Source organism: Fopius arisanus, unplaced genomic scaffold (assembly GCF_000806365.1).
Source record: "Fopius arisanus strain USDA-PBARC FA_bdor unplaced genomic scaffold, ASM80636v1 scaffold00040, whole genome shotgun sequence".
In the NCBI taxonomy this organism is placed as follows: domain Eukaryota; kingdom Metazoa; phylum Arthropoda; class Insecta; order Hymenoptera; family Braconidae; genus Fopius; species Fopius arisanus.
Genome location: NW_011887779.1, coordinates 897,291 through 915,587, shown reverse-complemented (window position 1 = coordinate 915,587; position 18,297 = coordinate 897,291). Strand labels below are relative to the sequence as shown.

Below are 18,297 nucleotides of genomic sequence, written 5' to 3'. Positions count from 1 at the left end.
TAATTCCTATTTTTTCACTTTTTTATTTCACAAGAGAGCTTTGTACACTGTATTTTCTTGGAGGAAATGCCAACTTCATTCAACGTAAATACCATTTTTATCATGCCCTCAAAAATGATTTAAACAAGTGGAAAATTCCATGGGAAAAAAATTCTCGAGTGAGTCTTATATTTCATTGAAAATTGAGAAGAATTGAGGAATTGATGTTTTTATAGTACGATTTTTACTTTTCTCAAAATTGTGATTATTGATATGCTGATTGCAGAAACGACTCAGCGAAAGACACGCCACCGCCTTTACCACCCCACGGTGTTCAGCCAGGCTCACCTCCGGATACCGATAACAACAACGAGGACTACAAGCCACCAGTGCCACCGCACAGAAACACAGGTGTAAACGTGCGCCTGCCAGAGACACCAAAGAAACATCCCCACAGAGTATCAGGTAGTAATCACCAGGGTAATCATCGTCACGTGAAACATCACCACCATCATCACGGTAAGAATCACAGTAAAAGCACAAAAACAGATGAAGGACAAAGTGGAGCTGACAACGATGAGGAGTTCGTTGAGCTGAGAAATCACGATGAAAAGCCAAACAAAGAGTTAAAATCAGCGAGAGAAGTTAAAAGGGCGACAATCGTTGGTAATCCAATGTTCTCATCATCGAGTTCATCATCATCCCAGGAGCACGAAGAGCCAGTGCCACTGGAGGATTTAAATCTTGGTATGGATTACAACCAGATAATGCAGTACTTCGACAACCTCAAGGAGTCGAATGCCTAGGTATTGGCCTCTCTCTACGACTTGGTGGATTCAGAACGTCCGATATGATCACGAATGCGTGGAGAGGGCACAAGTTCTTCCTCGATCATACTTCCCAACGATCGATACAGATTATTAAACCTGGGAAAAATACCATCAAATGACTTCCTCGATTAAAGGATATTGCCGCACATATCCAAGGAGTCGTTGCATAAGAAACGTATATGTACGATTTAATATATTCTAGTCAGCTTCCTAGCAGCACTTAAATTTATGCGTGTGTTAACGACTTTAACCCTCTACTGGTAACAAAGCCTCTTGTCAGTTTATTCTCGTTGGTTTATTCGTGAACAAATGTCGAGTACTAGGAAAATTTCATTGCTGGTTCTGGTCTCATTGAAACTAACAACTTTTAACTGGGAATTGAGGGGCTTCAATCCCTCAGGCTGTCGATTATAACTTCAGTTCGTCAACAATATTTCAGAGACTACGAGAAGGTGTTACGATTTTTTTTTTCTTCTTCCTTTTCTTTATTTATTCCCTGGGTTATAAATGAGAATTTATTGTTGGTTACCAGTTGAGAGTTAGAGAGACTCGGTGGCTTGTCGTACGTAGTCTGCGATTCACAGATGCATCTGTCGATAGATCTCAAAGTTCTTCCGTTAAACCTCATAAAATCAACGCGATCAATAATTGAATGTTGATTAGTGGCGAGAAAATGATCGACTGATTAACTCTGTGTTCCTCGAGTCATATCACCTTTAAATTATCTCATATCTATCATTCTTCCCTCCCCCATCATCAAAGCATAATGAGAAAATCAACTGCACAGATGAAATATAATGCACATTTATTTTTCAATTAGCGAAAATGAAGGAAAATGAAAAACGTCTAACTACACCGAGTTACGTTTCCTAGAAAACGATATAAATGAACATAAAAAAAAAATGAAGTATTTATTCAATTGACGAGCGCGTCGTAAACATTTGTAAATTTTACTTTGTAAGATTTTGTACATATATTATAGTTACGCGAATAGTACAAGAAATACGATAACCCGATGTATTTAGTAATCTGTAAATGTTTATTCACCGATGTGAAATAAATCGTTCGTATTTGCCTCCCCCGAATGATATTAATTGGAGCTATTTATTATCATTTGAGTGATAAATTTCATTGATCAATCGTACTCAAGGGTGTTTATCTGTAAAATCAAATCGGTGTAAGCATTTAACGACAGAGCCACGAGATAATTCCACGAAATATCGAAACCTCGACGCGCGATTTCCAAATTGTTCCCATGAAAAATTACGAGGGTGTAATTAAATTGATGAAAAAAAAAAACATTAAAAATAAATAGTGCACGTCGAGCTGCCGCTTCCTTGCTCCCGGAACTCTGTATTGAACGTTCCAACGGTCTCGACTAAAGAGCGTAAAGATATTTATTTGAGAAATAAAAAAATGGCAAAAAAAAAACGTATAAAAGAGCTTGGCTATGTTATGAACGTTCTACGAATAAAAAAAACTTAATGAACTAAGGAAAAATTGTATATCGCATTTAAAGGCTGCTGGTGGCACATCAATGCCACCGTATCACGTTAATTATAAGTCAATGTGAACCACGATTGGTAGAATTATTAATCCAGTCGAGGGCTGAGTGAGCGATAAATATACTAGGCTTTTATGGTCTATATTTCTAAGTACCTATTGAGGAATAAGATTAATTGTGTAGATTGCGCCGTGTAGACTATTATTCATAGATGGGGAGGATTGCCGAGATGTACGTAATTGCGCAAGTGTCTTTGGCACTATTTTAATGCAATCCACCCCTCTGCCCACACATTCTAGTCCATAATTTAACATTAGATTTAATAAATGAAAAAAGAAACTACAAAATATGCGTTCGTTTCATGATAAGACAGAGAGTCAATCAATGCACTCAGAAAAATAACTTATTTGACTCAAATTCAATATTTTTTGTATTATTACGAACAATTATTCCTAAATTTAAGTAGACGGCTCGAAATAATTTTTTGGTGACTTAGAATACGATGGTTTTTTTAAAATTTCATGCACATTAGAATTAAGGGAATCATTTGGTGGAAAAAAAATCATTTGATTTGAATAAATTGGTTCTCTGAGTGCGGGGGTCAGGAAAAAATCGGTATCGAAGTGATCAAATTACGTGGATTGACAAAATGGAAAATTCCACGACCCATTCTATCACTTGGGCACTGAAATTTATTGTTTGTTTTTTTTTTTAATGAAAGCAATAGCTTGATGCAACAGCGTAGTTAATTTCATATGGAAAATATCTACGTTATATCCACTCTGCATAGAACCTTCGCTTAGGGATACTCATAATTGTCCTACCTCGTCGTAGCATAACTCATTCGAAATAAACATTTCGTTGCAATTGTGAAGATACAAGCAACCTTCCTCACGAAAATAAACATATTCAAATGATTACACGTTAATCAGGCATCGAATGATAATTTATCGTTGATTGGTAAATTTTATTGACCACAATTGCCTCCATATTTTGTATCATCCCCACCAACACGTCCCAATAGAATTTCAATCAATCGATTTGATGGTAATTATCGAGAGCATTTATTCGCAGAGTAAATTAACCGAGTAGACGTGGGACGATATTTATCACGGGATGTTTGTCACTGGGATTAATGGAGATTTTTTTTTTCCGAGGGAATGAATATGGAAAGTAGGGGAGAGAATGAGCATGGGAGTGGAATGTAATTCGTTGAGAAGTGGTGAAACGTCATAATTCTTTTTTTTATATCGATGATTAAAACGCACAATTAGCAGAACCCAAATGAAATTAAATTATTCTTTACGTTTGGTTATCCGTCGAATAATTCTGATAATGAAGAAGATGAGGTTTTTCAAGGACTTACCACTTCTCCACTAAATCCTCGTATTAAAATGATCCTGCATCACTAATATACGTGTATTCGACTAGATTGATAACAGCTTGTGCTAATAATCGAGAGGTATGGAATAAATCATTCATCCGGAGTTGTCACAACTGCATGTTTCCATGAAAAAAAAATGTATAAATATCAATCGAGTGCAAAGTACTGACTACACGTTTAATCGCAGCGACAATTAATGCTTTTCTTTTTTATTTAGAAAAAAAAAACGGTAATGAACGTCGCTGCTCCATTTATCAAGCTCTGTAAACGCTATTAAGTATTAAGATAAACGACTGTCGCCTATTGAATGTACAATATGTAGTATTTACCTGTTGTTACCACCAAACCGTCAGCAAAGAATATTTAAAAAAAAATATTGTAATTGTATTTCATGAGTATTTATTTTCACTCACCCCATGGTAAACGAAAATTCAAATTAATATTATGATATGATACTAATCCAAAACTTTGTCAATTGCCCGAAAAATCTAACAGAGTGAAACAGCAAGGGTAAGTGATTAATTCCATTTATTAAACTGATATAACAAAATTACAGATATTTTCCTAAGAATCTCTTATCGAATTTGGATAACCACCTGTGACAACCACCCATATTATTCTGTATAACGTATTTCCATGTCCAGGGATTGATATTAGTTCTCTCGAGTTCCTCCTCTTCTCTCCTTTTCTCCATCATCATCTCGTAAGATGTGGCTTCAGCTTTGAAAGGCAGCCTCGCTGCCACATTTCTCAAGGTGTACTCCACCTCGAAGTACTCAATGTAACCACCCACTTCGACAATTACTCTTCCAGCTTTAATTGGTGTTACGTAATGATCAATGTGGCCCTTTCCACCCCCCATTCGCTGTCCTTGACCTTTTTTCGTGACAGGTTGCCAGGGTGCATCGACCCTCCACATTGCGAAGACCTTTCCCCCATCGAGATCCAAGTGCCTCAAGAAGAACATCCGAATCATCTCCAGATGTTCATATCGTAGTCGACCACCTCCAGTTGCCACAATTCCGTATTGTTTATGCAATAATTCAGTGTGAATTGGCTCTGGCCCTCTCATGTATCTCAATCTCTTCTGCATCTTGAATGGTCTCATGTTTGCTGGATATTGGGGAACTTTCTCCAAAGGTTTCAGTCTTCCTCTCTCAGGGAACTCAATCTCTAATTGGAAATTAATTGAATAGACAAATATATCAGCTCAGAATTAATTAATTAAATTTTAATAATGAAAACGCGCATAGAAGTTTACCTGGGTATTCTCGAGGAGGTGGAAAGTTTCTGAGTCCTGATGACTGGGTCATCACCACTGTCATTTTTTCCACTGCAAATTTAATAAAATTATTGAGTTGATAATGGTGACAAGGGTATGAAGGAGACCTAATATTTTGTAATTTGGTACTCAGGACGAGGATTAATTACCTGACAGCAGTGCACGCATGGGATTGAATTTACTGAGCATCATGTTTAATAAAAATTCAAATCTGTTGCCACGAAATGTCAAAAAAATGATTGAATAACTGAGATGCAGAATCAGTGACTTAACCTGGCTGTTTTGGTTTTAGGTTATGGATAAACTGGCCTCCTACTTCGAGTTTTCCTCAATGTGGGTTACGCACGCGTAATAAGCGTTGAGATGGGCGCGCAAAGTGGGTCATTGTTACACCAAAAATTGTTTGAAGAAAATTCGAAAACTTGAAGGTATTATTTTATTCCAGGTGAATACTAAACAAAATGCAACTGGTATCTTATAAAAAATATAAATAACTATTGACAGTTTAATCTCCATAGGAGAGATTGATGAGAATTTTCAAAAATCCCACAGGTTTTTTTAAAAGAGAAAAATGATTTTCCAGCATCTTTTATGACTAAAAAAATTAACTATAAAAAGAGGAGAAAATTAACGTACTAAAACAAATTAAATCTTCGTTTTCTGTTCCCCGCGCGATTTAAATTCGGAATCTGTGAAATGTTAAGAAATACTAAACACGAAATAAATAATATTAATATTATTCAAAGGCTCGATTAAAGATGAAATCTCCTGCATAGAAGTTACATTTTACAAAATTTAAATCTGTCCTCAAAGAGATTCAAACAAAAAAGAGATTCTTAATCTCCGACCGTGGAGGAGTGTGAAGAGAATTAGCGACCATAGCTCCTAGTTTATAAGCGTATTGTAAAGGAGCAGGAACTCGAATGGTGTGACTATTCGTGAAATACATGTGTGTTAATCTGTAAGAGATTATTTGAATTTTTTCCAAGGACAAACGAGCAGAATTATGAACGACATTGTAGTACGTGGGAGTGAGACTGTTTTCCTTAGAGACATGAGAGACCAAGTAGAAGTCATTCCTCGTGGGTTGCGTGATGACAGAATCGACGACAGTCCCCAGAGGTGGATTTTCTGCTCCATGGAAGAGTCTGGTGCGTGGATTCGTGGATACAATAATGAATGAGAGTTTAACTCGATTCTCTTCACCATAAAATCTGGCTAGGCCATCATGGACACGACGAACTTCATACTCTGTGATGACTTGTACTTCTTTGGTGAGACCAGATCTTCGGTAGATTATTATCCTCGAAGGGAGATGCTTGTCGTTGACATCGCGAAATTTGTCGAGGGCTTTAGAGAGATTTGTCATTAGACAAGATGTTTTCTGGCCCTCTGTCTCGTAGCAACTACTCAGGGTGACATAATTCGTAAGATTTTTATCAAGAGTGGCAACGAGAGAGAGATAATTCCTGTCTTTATGAATTTTGTCCTGGCACACGTCCACCCCAACAATCATGAGTCTCTCCAGAGGCATGTAAATGGTCCAGGGTATACCTCCCATTTTGCAGTTGAGTTGAACAGCCACTTTGACGGCAAAATCATTCTGCTGATCTGACGAGAAACATCCATCGGTGATGACTTGACAGGGAACTGAGTACTCCTCGTAGCACTTCTTCATTATGGCAGGGTAGATGTAAGGATGACGTCCTGGAGTTATTACCATCACAGCTCTTGGCTCATAATCAAAAATTGCTCGATCAAGGGCTGAACTGTAGCCCTCAGCTGACAGATCTGTCACCTCGAGCCAACGAGGCTGTGAAAGGTGAAAATTACGAGCGTTCTCCAGGACTTTCCCTACGAATTTTTCTGTTTCCATTCTGTAGACTGACGGCGTCACGACAATCCAATTCTGGAGTTCTTTCGTGTGAAAAAAATTTTTCTCGTTATATGCGAGTCCCCAGGTGCCTTCGACGTCGACGTCCACCTCGCAGTCATTCCCAAAGATCAATTTCTGCGGTGGGAGAACCCGTCCTGACACCTCGAACAGTTTTGAATCCAGCAGCATATTCCAATTTTCAAACTGCCTCTGGAGTGTGGGAGATCTCAGCAAACGGAGATTAAAATCCATGAGCCTCTCGATGCGTCTCTGAGGCGTCACGAGGTTTTGAGCTGCGATCCACGATTTTACGTCTCCCTCATTTTTCAACGACGAAACTAATCCTGTAATGGCACAGACTTCAGGTATCAAGAAACATTTTTCGATCTTGCCACGACCTGAACGTGGAGTGTCATCCACAACCAGCATCGGTTGTGAAGTCGATCGAATGGTTACACCCCATTTCTCTTTAAAAAACTCCTTGTACGTCATGTTGCCTCGTTGGGCAGCCACTGGAAGTATCGAGAGTGGATTATGAGAGAAGGCAACATCCTCAACTCGATACATCTTATTGTCATACAGTGTCCAGACTGACAGACCGATGACTTCGTCTCTGAATGCTTCCTGGTAGTCAGGCCCATGATCCTCAATGGTGCGTTCCAGAAGATCCAGTACAGACATACGAGAGAGAACTTTTTGGGTGACATCCACACCGATGAGGACATCCTCATGAAATTTGTTGACAGCAGTCATGTACCCAGGGCACACCTCCAACGTGTGGTTCTCGATTCTTCCAGGGGACTCCAGGTCATAGTAACATTTGCCAATCATTTTGAATTTTAATTCCTCCAGAGATCTCTTCAGCAGGATCTCGTATATTCTCAGGTGACGAGGCTCTTGAGGCTGGAGTTCATTGACAAACTCCAGATAGACGTGATTTGCAGCATCAGTCAGGGGTAATTCCAGAGGTGGTTTCTTGGTGCAGTACAGAGAGTACCATTCCAAGATGTAAGGCCCAATGATCTCAAAATTAGATTTAATCAACTCTTGGATATTGGTGGGTCGATCCCCTTCGAATCTGATTTTGTATTTATACAAATACTTGTCCAGTTGACAGGAAACCTTGAAATAGTTCGTCCTCAGTCTCACTGGGTCCCCCTTTTTATCCTCAGGATCTTCCTCCAGGACTTGCTCATTCACGTACAGATGTTCTTCGTCACTCTCACATTCTGAATCGCTGTTCCACTGATTTTCACTTAGAAAAAACGAGTGCTCCCAAGGAGTGTCGTCACAATTATCCAAAGGATTATCAATGCCCCAAGGCTGTTGATCCTTTTTATACTCTGGAATGTTCATTGTCTGTGAATATTGTCTATTTTTAAATACGAATGCCTCATCGGACTCGCATTCAACAGAATCCTCCATTTTTCTGATTGCACAAAAAAATTTTATTCTGCCAAAGACTACGATGAATTCACTCGATTTTTGTAATCCTTATTTGTTTCTTAAGTCTTTCAAGGTATTTGTTTTATTTTTAAAACACTGACTTTGGTCGAATCACAAATTAATAAATTAATTATATGGAATAATATCCGGACGACCTTCACACATCAGAAGTTCGCGAACGAGTGACTCTGGAATGTAAACAAGACTCGAGAGTGAACGATATCCCCTCCCCCTTTCACAAAAAAAAAATACAACAAAAGAAAATGCACAATCTCAAAAAAGAGAAATTAATTATCTCAAGAGAAAGCGGCAATTCAAATTATTGCACAATGAAAATATTTAGATATTTGTTTTCACTGTTTTCCACCCTCAACCCCCCCAAAATTACGACTCCTTCCCTCCCCCAAAATTTCAAGACAAAGGATTTCAAAAAAATAATGATGGGGGGAGGGAAAAATGAATGATTGAGGGTGTGAATAATCCATGAAAAATAATCAATGCTAATTGTTTTATTTTTGAATTTCAATGACAAATTAATCGAGAGCTAGTTAAAAATTGCTATTGTTGTCGTATTGAGGGTAAATCGGGGTAGAAAGACATATGTCCACGAGGCTGGTTAATGACATGTCGGAAAATAATTGGAAATTTTTTTAGTGTGTTATCTCCCCATCGGACTCGATGATGATGATGGGATCACCTTCCTTTCCCTCTTCAAATATTCTCAGTATACTATGGAGAGGTCCATCTTGAGTACCCGGTGGTATTTTGTCATCGGGGAATGTGTAATCTCTTATTTCCAAATTATCGCCCTGGAAAAAATTTTCAATTCAATGATTAACTCAGGATTTATTCCATTCGTGTCACTTTTATTTTAAATTAAGTTGGAGTTCAATTAATTTATCGATAATTAGGACTGACTTGAATAAATAAATAAAATGCAAGGAATAGAAATAAATTGGGTGGAATTATTGACGAAATCTTACCGCGTAAATCGGGCATTCTTTCGGAAATTGACCATCAGGTGCCCCATGTTCAGTAATATCTTTGCCAATTGAGTCATCATCGAAGGCCTCACATAATGACATCTCCACTTCCGGTAAGTCATCGCCGTCCAAAGTCATTTCCAGCTTGAACTGAATTTCCATAGCAAATAATTCAGTCGCGAGAAGACAAAAATGCATTCGACCGATTTTCAACTCCAGTTTTCAGGGAATATCTCTGAATCCAAGAGAGATACCGAATTTTCAGTTAAAACATCTTACATCAATTGAAATACCAGCTACAAAAAAGGTTTTCACGAAAATTCTGTATGTCTTTCGGATTCTGAAATATCCCTCGAACCCTCTCCTACTGTCTAAAACGACTTGGACTTTGTAATAAACAAATGTAAAAATAGTTGATAGAAAAAAACGTACTCTTATGCTGTCCGGGAGTTCCTGTTTAACAGGCATTTTCAGCGATAGTTTTTGCCCAGAAGAATGAAGCTGCGCCTCCCATTTCCCGAAGAAAGGATTGTCCCCAGTGATATGAGTTACCTCAACCCTATTCATTATGATTTTTTGATCGCCCTATAAAAAATAACAGGGAATCAGATAAAAATTAATTCCAAAGGGATAAATAATGCAATAATTTTTTCTTTGAAAAAAAAAATTACAACTTACATCTCCATGGACCACCCCAATCCCAAGGCTGATGATAAACAGAGCAAAGTAAATGGGCGTCATTTTGCAATGAATTGCACTAAAGATATGATAAACTTTATTAACGGACTGGATGAAACTGATTATTTTTCATTCGACTCCACATTTATATCGAATCCTCGATTATCCCATGCCCTCTGCTCGTTTTATTTCATTTATATAATGAAACACACGCAATTACCTCCCGATTGCGTGTGATTAATTCATAATGATTGTCATCATTGTTTCTGGAGATTGAGCATGACACCGGAAGTGGATAATTGATTGAATAAAAAAGAGAATACAATATTCAGCTTGAAATGATGAGAAAATTTCAAGTTGATTAAAAAAATTTTTTAAGACATAAAAATGGCTGTAGAAAAATATCTAAAAAAACTTCGTCAAAAAGCGGATATGTTTTTATTGAATAAATTAAAAAGCAACATCAATATTTCGCGTAAAGTATAAAAATCGGTTGTTTTATCAAAATTTTCGGCACAATTGGTAGAATTTTTTTACTGAATTTTTGGAAATACTATATCAGAATTTTCTAGAGGGTTTCTCTAGGGTTTCAATGATAGTTCCTGGAGTCCTTCTTCTTCTTCGACTGGTATTGGCAGAGTTGTCGATTCGAAATTATTTTCCGTTGCCTCAACCACCTCTATGTAGACGTTCCTCGCTTGGGTCCCATTTGGGGCTGGTGGGACTACCTCCTTGTTGATGATTATCTCAAAGACTTTCTTTCCAAAATTGAAAGGCAATTTGATAAGTTTCTTTTTATTGTCTATCGACTGCGCAGCATGATTGTATATGGCTTCTCCAAAGTCTACGACAGACTCAAGTTTATCGCTGATGAGTGTATTCTTTTCTTTCAGCGATTCCAAAGCAGCTTCTCCAATTTTTTTAAAGAAATTGGGATCCTTGTGGATGGTCGGAACCTGTGGGAAAAAAAACAAATTGCCAAATTGCAAGTTGAAGCTCAACATTATAATTATTGAATTATTGTTAAACGATTATTGGTAATGATACGATGAAAGAATTATTGCATTTTCTATTATAATATTTTTACAAGAAAAGTGAAGCGACAGTCAAAGAATTTTTGACAAAAAAAAATCGGGGTGAAGAGATTATTTATAAAAATTCAAACTTTTGTTAAACGTACCTGGATGTTGTGGAATGGTGAAGCCTGCACCAGAGTGTAAGTTATAAGTACAACGCACAAGATTTTCAACATTTTTTGGCTTTTCTGAGATCTTCTGTTCAGTAGATATCCGTTAACTGATGAATGACAGAATCATCTTCCCTATTTATATGAAAATTCTATGACTTTTAGGGACTCTAGGGACATTTAAGTAAACATTTGCAGCCGCATTCGTGACCAAATGGGGAGCATTCCACTTTTTTGTGTATGCGTTTAAGTAGATTATTTCAATTAGGGCATCTTAGTGGGTTGAGATGGGCGCAACATTCATTTTATTTTATTTGACTAGTCATTAAATCGTATTGTTCACCTACGATAAGCGGCTATGAACTATTTTTTTTCTACTATCCGACAAATGAAAAACCTTGACGGCTTTAATCAAATATGTGGCTACGATCTCATATTTTTCGTGGGTGTAAACACCCAAAAGTGTTTCACAGCTGTCACTTCTGGTATTTTATATTCGTTACATAATCTTCCGCCATTGTTCGATGTTATCATGCGATAATACAGTGATAAATCATCCTGTCACTTCCAAAATAAATCCAACAAATATCTATGAAAACTATTTCCATGAATAATTTACGATTTCATTCAGAAAAAAAATTACGTAAGGAAAGGTTGCAATTGAAACAGCATTTAAAAAAAAATAATATTTCATTTATTTATCCACAAGGAGTTATGAATATTAAAAAATATATAACATGAATTGTTCACAGCTTCAAGTCGAATGGTGAGAGATTAGACAGTGAATTCAGCGATGGCAATGGGTTCTTCAATATTTTCGAAATCGATGACAATTTCTGGAGTAAAGTCCCGAAGCTGATTAAACCCACCGATACGAGCTGTAACACATGATGCAGAAAGTCTGGCCTCCGCCTCATGATCCCAGCACTCCTCGATGGTATCACACATGGATTGGAATCCAGGGTGCTTTCGCCAAGTCTCTGGAATCGCCGGACGAACTCTCTTGCGCACAACGTGGTCCTGCATTTCCTCCAGCGTTGGGTGCATGCCAATTTCCTCTTGAAACGGCAATTTGTACTCTCCAACAGGGCCTTCCTGAGCAGTGCACCTCGACATCAACTCCCAGAGGACTAGACCAAACGCGTACATGTCGATTCGGAGGAATGAGTCCCGATTGAAATTAATGGCACCCTCCAGGACTTCTGGTGCCATGTACCTGTGTGTGCCGACCTGAGAAAAAAAATAGAGGAATGATCAGTCACTTCACTGAAGAAACCAGAAGAAAAATTATAATTAAAGGTACTCACTTGTGCATGTGCATCTCCGCAGGGTTTATCAGGATGAAAAACGAGTGTCAACCCAAAGTCAGCGATGCAGGCGGTCATATCAGACTTGAGGAGAATATTCTTCGACTTAATATCGCGATGGGCAATTGCTGGCTTATGTCCATGAATCTTGTCCCCTGGTATCTCCTCGTGCAGGTGCATCAATCCCCTGCCCATTGACTCCGCGATTCTGCACACCTGAGTCCAGGTAATGACATGGGTCTTGAGATAATCGTACAGAGAGCCCCATTCATGGTACGCAGTGACCAGCCAGAATTCCGATTTCAAGTCGTTCTCCTTCTTCTCTGAGCCAATGAATTGCAGAATATCATCGTGATTCATGCGGGGTAATTTGAAGATGTCCTGTTCCATCTGCCACGACTGTCTGCACTCACTCGGAAAAATTTTAACCGCCACCAAGTCATTCTTGAACTCTGCCTTCCAAACGCATCCAAATTTACCCCTTGCCTTCACCTCCACCAGTTTTATTAATTGTAAATCGAAATTCGGTTGAGATTGATCTGGTGGAATGGCTTCCAGCGGTGATGGGTGGAAGTAATCACCAAGTTTGGTACTTTTGCAGCCAAAGCACCGGGCCAGAATCACAATAATCATGATAAAAATACCAGACGAGATAGTCATCATCAAGATAAAAAAATGTTGATCTGAATCGACATCGGAATCAGAATGTCGGATATATTTTTGATCAGGATTGAGCCCTGACTCTGAGTCTTCCTTAGGGATAATTAATTTACCCAATGGCTTTGGATCCCAATTGTAATTTCTATTGCACATGTCACCGTCACAGCAGCAGAAGAGCATCTGCTTTTTCCTGTTGACGTTGTTCTCCACGCACTCGATTTTGTTGTAGCACTCCTGGTTGTTGTAAAAACAACCCTTCATTTTTAATATTGAAGTGTTGGTGACGTTGTTGTGCTGCCACAGGACATAGCAGTGATTTCTTTTTCCAATAGGTGGTGGCGGACATTCTTCACGGTATGTGCAGTCCTCTTTCGATTCAGCGCAGAGGGTTGCGTTGTAAAATTCACAGATTGTCGCACCTTTCACATCTTGACTGAAAACCATTCCAGATGATGAGGACAATACGAAAAAAATGGGCAACAGGGTGCCCAGAAAAATAGCCATTGATAATAACCAAAGGAAAAATTTGCAACTGACTGTCTTGATGTTTGCAGTTTAAATTCTAAACTGATTATGAATGACCAGGAGAACTCGATCATTTGGAATTATGGGGGGGTTGTCGGCCTCAGGATTGGAAGGGTGGGGGTGTGACGTACAGTAAAAGGGTGGGTCCAGTGGTGTTTGGAGTCCGAGGGCCCTAAACTACGAAACCAATCAAAGAATCCATTCCTAGAGGAGAATTGACACTCGTCTCGACGATAGTGAGCGGACAAAGCCGTCGGGGAAGGAAGAACATGAAGACCTGAAATTTTATTGGGGGGAACTGGCGCCCTTATTGTATTGCAGGTACTTTCTGTCCCGTCGGAGAAAGTAATTAAATGCCTTCGGAGAATTGCGGGCTGCGGCGACAACGGATTTGCAGTGAAAACCCACGAAATCACTCCAGGTCAATTTTCTCATAATTTTCGTGGAAAAACCAGAGGGTTCAATGGATAATCGCCTTTTGCAATATACTTCTTAATATTCTCGGCGCCAAATAATCCAAGAATATTTCAATAATTTTTTTTCCCAGTGCAAGGAAATAATTAAATGATGGGAGAAATGAGGGATAATTTAAAAAAATTATTAATTTGATTTTCATTTATTGTTATTTTTATTTAAATGATGAATAAATTATTATTTTTCATTTTACACAGATGTCATCAATCCTCAAAATAAATTCTACAATTAATATTAATTTTTACATCGAAAACAGATTTTTTTTGTCGTCAGATCCTGAACATTTTTTAACGGAGAAGTGATTAATTTTAGCGTGCGAAGTCCACACATATTTTTCGGCTTTACTCGCTTTAAAGCAAAGATCTACCCATTGAGCTTTTAGATTCCTGAACGCGAATGGTTCAATGTGGATGATACCATTACGACGTAAATCCAATACGAGGTAAATACGGAGATCAGCGAACACGTCATTTTTCAAAATATGAAGCTTATTGCCCATCAAATCGAGGGCTTGAAGTTTCAGACCGGCAAATGCTTTCGGTTCAATGTCATGTATTTCGTTGAACTCCAAACTCACTGTCGCCAATTTCATAAATTCGAAAACATGACGGGATATGATATTTATTCTGTTATAACTGAGATCCAATTCCTTCACCCGTGGAAGATTTTTAAAGATTCCAGGAGGCAGATGAGTCAGTTTATTGTGCGCCAGGTGCAGATATCGAATGTTCAATCCAACGAACGTGAAAAATTTCAGTTCAGTTATTCGATTTTCGGATAATCGAAGAAACGTCAAATTCTTCAGTCCACGAAAAATTTGTTCACCTAATGCTTCAATACTATTATTCCACAGATCCAGGTATTTCAACTCACGAAGACCGTCAAAGACTCCGTCCCGTAAATGATTAATCTGCCCTCCATTCATAATAAGATCAGTCAACCTGTCGAATTTAATGAAAGATTGTGGCTCAATATTCCCGATATTATCCCTTATCTTCAGTCTTCTAATTCCTGTCGGAATCGTTGAAAGTGTATCACGATTAATAGTTGAAATGCTGCAGTCAATTAATTTCACATCATGAAGAATTATGAGCTCCTTAAAAAATGTGGGAGACAGTGACGTAAAGTTGATATTTCGTAACCGCAATAGCCAAAGGCCGGACAAATATTTAAAAAAATTAGCTTCCACTGGAAATTCCAGACCGTTGAGCTCCAGGGTACGTACCCCGTGCAGACCGCTAAACGATTTTGTTGTTAAATTAATGAATTTAGGATGGCAAGGGTGTCCTTTTGTCATGCCTGATAACATTAATCTATCAAGATGTACCTCTTTGAATGCATATGGAGCTATGGCATTGATTCCGCTCACATTCAGGTTGTGACTCCATATACTCCTGCGAAGTTTTGTGATGGAAGTTATGACACCGGCTTTGGTGCAAATTTTTAGACCACCACCATGAATTTTCTTGCAATGTTTCACCGTGCCTGCGCTAATTACGATAATTGCAGCAAAAATAACGATCACGAGGAAATTCTTCATACTTTAAATGTTCCCTTATTATTACTGATTATAAATCGAGCTCTGACTACAGCCTAATCAGATTCAATGGTGACTGAATACGGAATTTTCATTATCAGTGGTTTATAAATTATTGGTTTTATCGATTGATCGCGGTGTGAGGGGAAAATATTTGCCAAGTCAATTGGAAATATCTACGACACCATCTGGAATCTGGCATTGAACCACCTACTTGTCCTTCATTTTTCCACGTCTTAATTATGATTGCGCCATTCTGATATTTTCAATGAAATTAGAATTTGTTATTAGAGGAAAAAAATCGACAAAAGAGATAAATTCTTCAATCTTTATCAATCATTGTTTGAGTAATGAGTAATATTTAATTTTTAAAATACAGTAACAACAATCATGACATTAATAATAACTGGAAATCGGCAATAGCAAAGAATAAAAGAGATAGAGCACGGATTTCTGGAGACATCAACGCATTTTCTCAATCACAGGCAATGCATGCCTTATCTTTCGTCATGATTGCGTTTCATATGGATTATAAATTCCAAGACAAATTATTTCATTCAAAAATATATTTTCATAAAATAGCGTACATGTGTTCCGTTGCACTCGATGAAAATGTATTTTTCAAACAATTCATTTATTCATTAAACTCAACATTTTTTTTATAATAAAACAATTTTCTCATCGGAATTAAATGCACACGAACATATTAAATAATTCAAACATGTATTGAAATATTGAATTTTACTTGTAATCTAATATGTCAATGAATGTCTCATGTTTGATCTATGGTTTTGGCCTAGTCGATGTCCAGAGTTCATAGATAGCCAAGGGTCTAGTTGATGCAGATTAAATTCGTCATCGTCTACTTGACCTCCAGGAAATTCTCCTTGGTCTTCAAAAAATTCTCGTTGCCCCAGTGGACGTCGAATCATTCCCTGGTGACCCAATTTCCATAGTGCGTCCTCTAATTGATCGTCAAACAATTCTTCTGAATTCAGTTGATGTCCAAGTAGTCCCCGATGCCTTTGTTGACCCATCTTATATCCGTCACCAAGACCATCAAATTCCGTTCCCTCAAATGGATCAAGAGCAGCTTGTTGCTTCGTAAATATTGGATTCCTAACAGATTCCCACGTTTTTACGGAATCTTGAAAACCATGAGCAGTACTATCCGAACACTTGTTGTACATTATTTCTACAATTGCGCCTTTAGTCGTCGCCCAAATCTCAAAGATTTTTGTTCTATCGGGGTGACAGAGTTTCAGGAGTTTAGCTAATAATCCCCTAAAAGCTTGGGGCCGAATTTCCACGATGTTCATCGGGCTGAGATCCAAAATTTCAGAAATACGGAGATTGAAGAAGGCGTAATTTCCCAGGACTTTGATGGGGTTGAACTGAAGATTGAGTGACTGGAGATTTAAACCATAAAAAGCTGCTGGCTCAATCAGACTAATTTTATTATGGGACAAGTCGAGATTCCGAAGACGTATCTGGTCGGGGAAAAATTGAGTGGGAATGCTCATTATTTGGTTGTTACTGAGATTCAATTTTTCCAGGTGTTGGAGGTCTGAGAAAACCTGGGGCGGCAGCAGTCGTAGCTGATTAAATGACAAATCGAGGAACTGGAGATTAAGATTGAAGAACACATGAGGCTCTAATGTGCTGAGAGCATTCCCATGCAAATCAAGAGTTCTCAGTCGCGGTAATTGAAAAATGTTTCTGGATAAAGTAGTGATTCCGTTGCTCGATAGATCCAGATACTGCAATTGATTGAGACCAGTGAAAATTCCAGGAGACAGCTGAGTTAATTGACTTCCATTCAGCTGTAGAATTTCCAATTTCGGAAATTTGGCAAAAGACTTTGCTTTGATATCCCTTATGGCATCCGTAATTCGGAGCTTTAAGAGGGTTTCAGAGACTCCCTTAAATGTCTCTGGAGAAATCACTAGGGTGTTGGTGTTTATTAATTCCAGTCCTTCGAGTTTTGGAAAGCTCATAAAAAATGCGGGATTAAAATTTAGAAGATTCACGCGACTCAGGCGAAGATGCCAGAGAGATTCGAGGTATTTCATTGGATTTTCACTGCCGGTTTTTAATGATCCTTCTGAGAAATGCACACCATCGAGCTTGAGGCTCCGCACATCATTCAAACCGATGAATGATTTCTTGTTCAAACTGATGACCCGTGGGCTGGAGTCGTTCGTCATCCAGTAATTTAACAGCTCTAGAGTATTAATTGCCAGCTCATCGAAGGTGTAAGAAGCTATCGAGTTGAAACTACTTGCGTTCAATTTGAGTTGCTTATCGTGATTTCCAGTCGAATTGACGTGCACTAATCTATCGCGATTTGTGCAGATTTTGAATGCACCATTCTGGATGCAATTCTCATCTCTCGTCGAATTGGTCATCAAGTACATCAAAACTGGAATACACTGTGTCACGTTTTTCATTTTTGCACTCAACTTTACGCATTCAATTAATTAATCGACGTAATTATTAATTTGGTTTTTTCAAAACGAGGCCTTCTCAAGCACTGGGTCAATTGCACGTTAATGAAGTTCAAGTTGATGGAATATAATAATTTCACTTGGCATCAATCTTATATACTGCACGGCTGATAATTATCGAACATGATTTTATGTTTTT

The 18,297-nt window shown here is 38.2% G+C and overlaps 6 protein-coding genes across 6 annotated transcripts in view; 1 reads left to right on the top strand and 5 right to left on the bottom strand.

Annotated features, from left to right (window-relative positions):
* Nucleotides 1-4,084, top strand: part of dtn (transmembrane protein 132C dtn) — a 37,040-nt gene extending 32,956 nt beyond the window's left edge. The window contains exons 10-11 of the mRNA XM_011305022.1: nt 266-3,775; nt 3,915-4,084. Coding sequence (XP_011303324.1) covers nt 266-785 — 520 coding nt within the window. The 3' untranslated portion in view covers nt 786-3,775; nt 3,915-4,084. The remainder of the gene's footprint in view (nt 1-265; nt 3,776-3,914) is intronic.
* A 124-nt stretch (nt 4,085-4,208) lies between these two features.
* Nucleotides 4,209-5,283, bottom strand: mRpL16 (mitochondrial ribosomal protein L16). Its single transcript, XM_011305019.1, has 3 exons — nt 5,129-5,283; nt 4,959-5,030; nt 4,209-4,870 (listed from the first exon to the last, which is right to left on the bottom strand). Exons 1-3 carry the CDS (start codon nt 5,169-5,171, stop codon nt 4,248-4,250), a joined length of 738 nt encoding a protein of 245 aa, XP_011303321.1. The 5' UTR covers nt 5,172-5,283; the 3' UTR covers nt 4,209-4,247.
* Nucleotides 5,284-5,441: 158 nt separating this feature from the next.
* Nucleotides 5,442-8,470, bottom strand: LOC105266674 (protein aubergine-like). Its single transcript, XM_011305017.1, has one exon. It carries the CDS (start codon nt 8,278-8,280, stop codon nt 5,797-5,799), a length of 2,484 nt encoding a protein of 827 aa, XP_011303319.1. The 5' UTR covers nt 8,281-8,470; the 3' UTR covers nt 5,442-5,796.
* A 322-nt stretch (nt 8,471-8,792) lies between these two features.
* Nucleotides 8,793-10,119, bottom strand: LOC105266673 (uncharacterized). The gene is made up of 4 exons (XM_011305016.1): nt 9,963-10,119; nt 9,717-9,869; nt 9,285-9,434; nt 8,793-9,110 (listed from the first exon to the last, which is right to left on the bottom strand). Exons 1-4 carry the CDS (start codon nt 10,023-10,025, stop codon nt 8,952-8,954), a joined length of 525 nt encoding a protein of 174 aa, XP_011303318.1. The 5' UTR covers nt 10,026-10,119; the 3' UTR covers nt 8,793-8,951.
* Nucleotides 10,120-11,906: 1,787 nt separating this feature from the next.
* LOC105266672 (activin receptor type-2A-like) lies at nt 11,907-13,689 on the bottom strand. The gene is made up of 2 exons (XM_011305015.1): nt 12,456-13,689; nt 11,907-12,378 (listed from the first exon to the last, which is right to left on the bottom strand). Exons 1-2 carry the CDS (start codon nt 13,617-13,619, stop codon nt 11,923-11,925), a joined length of 1,620 nt encoding a protein of 539 aa, XP_011303317.1. The 5' UTR covers nt 13,620-13,689; the 3' UTR covers nt 11,907-11,922.
* A 2,374-nt stretch (nt 13,690-16,063) lies between these two features.
* Nucleotides 16,064-18,235, bottom strand: LOC105266670 (insulin-like growth factor-binding protein complex acid labile subunit). Its single transcript, XM_011305014.1, has one exon. The coding sequence runs from the start codon at nt 18,099-18,101 to the stop codon at nt 16,404-16,406; it is 1,698 nt and encodes a 565-aa protein (XP_011303316.1). The 5' UTR covers nt 18,102-18,235; the 3' UTR covers nt 16,064-16,403.
* Nucleotides 18,236-18,297: the final 62 nt, after the last annotated feature.

Excerpts from the sequence above, each read along its gene's own strand:
- mRpL16 (XM_011305019.1), bottom strand. The coding sequence starts at position 5,171 with ATGATGCTCAGTAAATTCAATCCCATGCGTGCACTGCTGTCAG. Across the intron at positions 5,031-5,128 it reads CATGCGTGCACTGCTGTCAG|TGGAAAAAATGACAGTGGTG; the intron begins GTAATTAATCCT and ends TTAAATTTGCAG. Across the intron at positions 4,871-4,958 it reads ACCTCCTCGAGAATACCCAG|AGATTGAGTTCCCTGAGAGA; the intron begins GTAAACTTCTAT and ends ATTTCCAATTAG.
- LOC105266672 (XM_011305015.1), bottom strand. The coding sequence starts at position 13,619 with ATGGCTATTTTTCTGGGCACCCTGTTGCCCATTTTTTTCGTATTGTCC. Across the intron at positions 12,379-12,455 it reads GCGGAGATGCACATGCACAA|GTCGGCACACACAGGTACAT; the intron begins GTGAGTACCTTT and ends TTTTTTTCTCAG.
- LOC105266670 (XM_011305014.1), bottom strand. The coding sequence starts at position 18,101 with ATGAAAAACGTGACACAGTGTATTCCAGTTTTGATGTACTTGATGACC.
- LOC105266674 (XM_011305017.1), bottom strand. The coding sequence starts at position 8,280 with ATGGAGGATTCTGTTGAATGCGAGTCCGATGAGGCATTCGTATTTAAA.
- LOC105266673 (XM_011305016.1), bottom strand. The coding sequence starts at position 10,025 with ATGACGCCCATTTACTTTGCTCTGTTTATCATCAGCCTTGGGATTGGG. Across the intron at positions 9,870-9,962 it reads TTGGGGTGGTCCATGGAGAT|GGCGATCAAAAAATCATAAT; the intron begins GTAAGTTGTAAT and ends TATTTTTTATAG. Across the intron at positions 9,111-9,284 it reads AAGAATGCCCGATTTACGCG|GGCGATAATTTGGAAATAAG; the intron begins GTAAGATTTCGT and ends AATTTTTTCCAG.